The sequence below is a fragment of the Numida meleagris genome, chromosome 9 (genome assembly GCF_002078875.1).
Source record: "Numida meleagris isolate 19003 breed g44 Domestic line chromosome 9, NumMel1.0, whole genome shotgun sequence".
Classification (NCBI taxonomy): Eukaryota; Metazoa; Chordata; class Aves; order Galliformes; family Numididae; genus Numida; species Numida meleagris.
The window spans coordinates 18,403,237-18,406,588 of record NC_034417.1 but is presented as its reverse complement, the minus strand read 5'-3'; the positions used below and the strand labels follow the sequence as shown (position 1 = coordinate 18,406,588).

The 3,352-nt window shown below is 65.6% G+C and overlaps 1 protein-coding gene across 1 annotated transcript in view; it reads right to left on the bottom strand.

The window, feature by feature from the left end:
* The window catches only part of SMAD6 (SMAD family member 6), a 28,873-nt gene extending 25,546 nt beyond the window's left edge, over positions 1-3,327 (bottom strand). The window contains exons 1-2 of the mRNA XM_021407437.1: positions 2,579-3,327; positions 620-676 (exon numbers count right to left, since the gene is read on the bottom strand). Of these exons, the coding sequence (XP_021263112.1) occupies positions 620-676; positions 2,579-3,203 (682 nt within the window). The 5' untranslated portion in view covers positions 3,204-3,327. The remainder of the gene's footprint in view (positions 1-619; positions 677-2,578) is intronic.

Genomic DNA, 3,352 nt, shown 5'->3' with positions numbered 1-3,352 from the left:
GGGGGGGAAGCAGGGAGATGAGGGTTTTTTCCCCCCCCCTCCAGACCTAACCAACAGCCACCGCTCCCTATCGCACTCCTGGATCCCCTGCAAATCCTGACGTGGGGCCCAGCCCCGTGTCCTGACTGCAAACCCTTGGCCCTTCGCTTCTGATTTATCGCAGCGAGAGGCGGGCGCTGAGCACGCACGGCCAGGAAGCAGCAGCAACAGCAGCACGCCGTGCGGGAGCAGGCTGCACGCACCCTCTGCCGCCTGCCCACCCACCCCAGCTGTTTTCACCGCTAGGTTTTTTGCAGATTTGCCGGGGAAAAGCAAAACACCCTCCCAGAGTTGCCCAGCGCTGGCTGCAAAGAGCCCCCGTCCCGGCCCTGCAGCAGGAAGGGCAGCAGACACGGCGCTGCGCCGACAACCTCTCATTACGCCTTCATTAAAAATAGCGCTGCGTGTTATTTTGGAAGACGTGCGTGCGTCGGCACGGCAATTTGCTATGATAAACGGCGTTCATTAATTTCGCGAAGCTCGTCAGCTGACGCCTGCCGAGGAACAAGGAGCAGCCCCGACAGCCCAACCACGCGGGGCCGCCCCGTGCGCGGCCGGGAGGAGCGCAGCACTTACTTACCCAGTGGCTTTTGCTCGTCGTTAGGAGACAGCCGGGAGTAGGGAGGTGGTGGAGACTCTGGGAAAACAGAGCTCTGCGTTAGCACTGCGGCTGGGCCATGATTAAAGCCCTCTGAGCCCGGAGGCGCCCCCGCCTTGTCCCACCCCACTGCCCTGCTCCGTAGGGCTGCCCCACGTGCAGCCCAGCACCGAGCAGCAGCGCAGTGCTGCCCCGAGCCGGGCCGCTGCCGCCTGGGCTGAGAGGCATAAGTCGGGGCTGTGCACCAGGTCAAGGTGCTCCAGCATTTTTACTTCCACCATTGCAGCTTGCTGAGATGAGCTGAGCTCATGATGCAAAACCCACCTGAGCTCCGCGTGGGCACCAGCACCGTGCACACACCGGTTTTGTGCACACACCGGTTTTGGTGCGACTCAGAACACAGACCCCTCCGCGCAGCCACTGCTCCCTCTGGGTTACGGCCCAAACAACGACCTCAGCATCCCCCCGTGCTGCTCTGCAGCCACCTACTGCTTCCCAAAAACACCACGCTCCTCCGGGGCCGCGCACCAAGAACCCCGCGGGCTGCAAGGTGTTCTGCCTGTAGGTGCTCAACAGCCCCCCCCAGAAAGTGGATGCAACGAAAGCTCTGCTTGCTGCACCACGCACGGGGCACCATGCAGCAACCGCTGTAGGAAAGAGGCTCGGAAACTTTGGTGGCTGCCGAAGTAAAAGCAGCACTGCTGTGCCCGGAGCAGGGACTGAGGACACACAAGTTTCTCCCAAGCGAGCGATGCAGAGGGAGGAACGATTCCGGATTGGGAAAAAAAAAAAAAAAAACTTATGCCGAGAAGGGGACACGGAGGAAGGTCCTCCGGGGGTCTTAGTACGAGAGAAAAAAAAAAAAGTTGATAAAAAGCGGAGCCCCACGCGGAGCCGAGCGGCGGCCCCACGGCCCCGGGGCGCTGCGGCTTTAAGGCGCGGCGGGGACCGCCCGGGCGCGATAAGCGGAGCCAGGCGGGAGCCAGGCTGGCGCCGGCGGCGGGCGGGCGGCGGGGGGCGGCCCCGCGTGGCGGGGGGACCCGGGGGGGGGGGAGGGAAGGGGAAAACGGGGAGGGAAAAAAAAAAAAAAAAGTAAAATGAAAGAGAACAAAACAATACGAAGGAAGATTTTTGTTCTTTTTTTCTAGAAGGAGGGCTGGGAACCCCGCTCGCGTACGGCACTCCCTGGCCGCAGCCGGGTCCCTGCGAGCCCCGAGCATCGCCGCAAAGCGCGGGGATCCCCTCCGCATTTCTCCCAGCCCCGAACCGGAGGGACTGCATCTCCACCAACACCAGACGGGGGGACTCACTCCCCACGTGCCGCAGCCCCATCGGGGGGAAGGGGGGGGGTCCACTCTCCATTCCTCCAAACGGGGAACCCCCTCTCCTCCAGGCCCAAACGGGACATCCTCTCCCCATGGTCCCACATGGAGGGTGCCCCTCCCCACGTTCCCAAACAGGGGAGCGTCATCTCCTCTACCCCAAACGTGGGGGACACCCATCTCCCCCAGGTCCCCAAACCAAACCCCAAATAGGCAGACGTATCCCCCCCGGTCCCAAACTCAAGAACCTCTTCTGCATGCCCCCAAACTGCGGTCCCTACAGTTTGGGACTGAGGAAAACGAGGTTCCCCTATCCCCCCAGCCCCAAACGGGGCATCCCCTCCCCGTGTCCACAAAGCCCAAACCAAGGGGACCTCACCTCCCCTGGCCCCATACCGGTGGGTCCCACATCTCCTCCAACCCCAAACAGAGGTTGAGGAACCCTGTCCTCATGTCCGCAAACGGGGGGAGGGGAGAATCTATCTCCTACAGTCCTAAATAATGGGGCATCCTCTCCCAACGCCCGCACGTGGTGGGAGGGGGGGGCATCCCCACGTTCCCGAGCCTCCAAACGGACGGCGATCCACACACACTCCTCCCCCCCCCCCCCGGCGCTCACCTGGCCCACAGAGCCGGCTGAAGTGGTACGGATTGCAGCACACGGTGGGGCCGTCGGCCGCCCCGAAGCTCTGACACTCGCACAGGGCCTTCAGCTCGGCGGGGTGCTGCAGGTCGGGCCAGCGGAACAGCTTCCCCAGCAGCAAGTGCGGGGGGGCCGCCTGGCCGCCCCCCAGGCGCAGCTCCCCGCGGGCCACCAGCACGCAGCCGCCCGGAGTGCCGCCGCGAGACTCCACCGCCTGCAGCAGGCTGTGCAGGGAGCGCTCCTTCAGCCGCTTCAGCAGCGCGTAGGTGACGGCCTTCAGCTCCCGCTCCAGCAGCACCAACCGCGACCGCGCTTCGCCTCCGCCCGGCCCGAGGGGAGAGGCGCCGCCGGGAGGAGGAGGAGGTGGAGGAGGAGGAGGAGGGAGCTCGGGGCCGGGCCGCTCCGCGAACAGGCAGCAGCGCACCGGGCGGCCCTCGCCCTCCTGCGCCCGGCGCGGCTGTGCCATGCGCTGTCCCTCGGCCGTCACCGCCGTCGCGTTTCGCTCCGAGCTTTGGCCGTTCCCATCTCCTCCGTCCCTCTCCGGGATAACGCGGCTCCTCCAAAGCCGCCGCACCAGCCCTGAGCGTTTGGACCTGAACATACGATACGAGGGCGGCCCGGGGCTCGCTCCGCTCCGCGCCTCTATCTCCTCATCGCCCGTCCGCCGCCTCCGCCCCCGGAGCCGCCGCCCCCGGAGCCGCCCGCAGCGCCCGGCCCGCGGCGGGGCCGCACCATGGGGGAAGGCGGCGG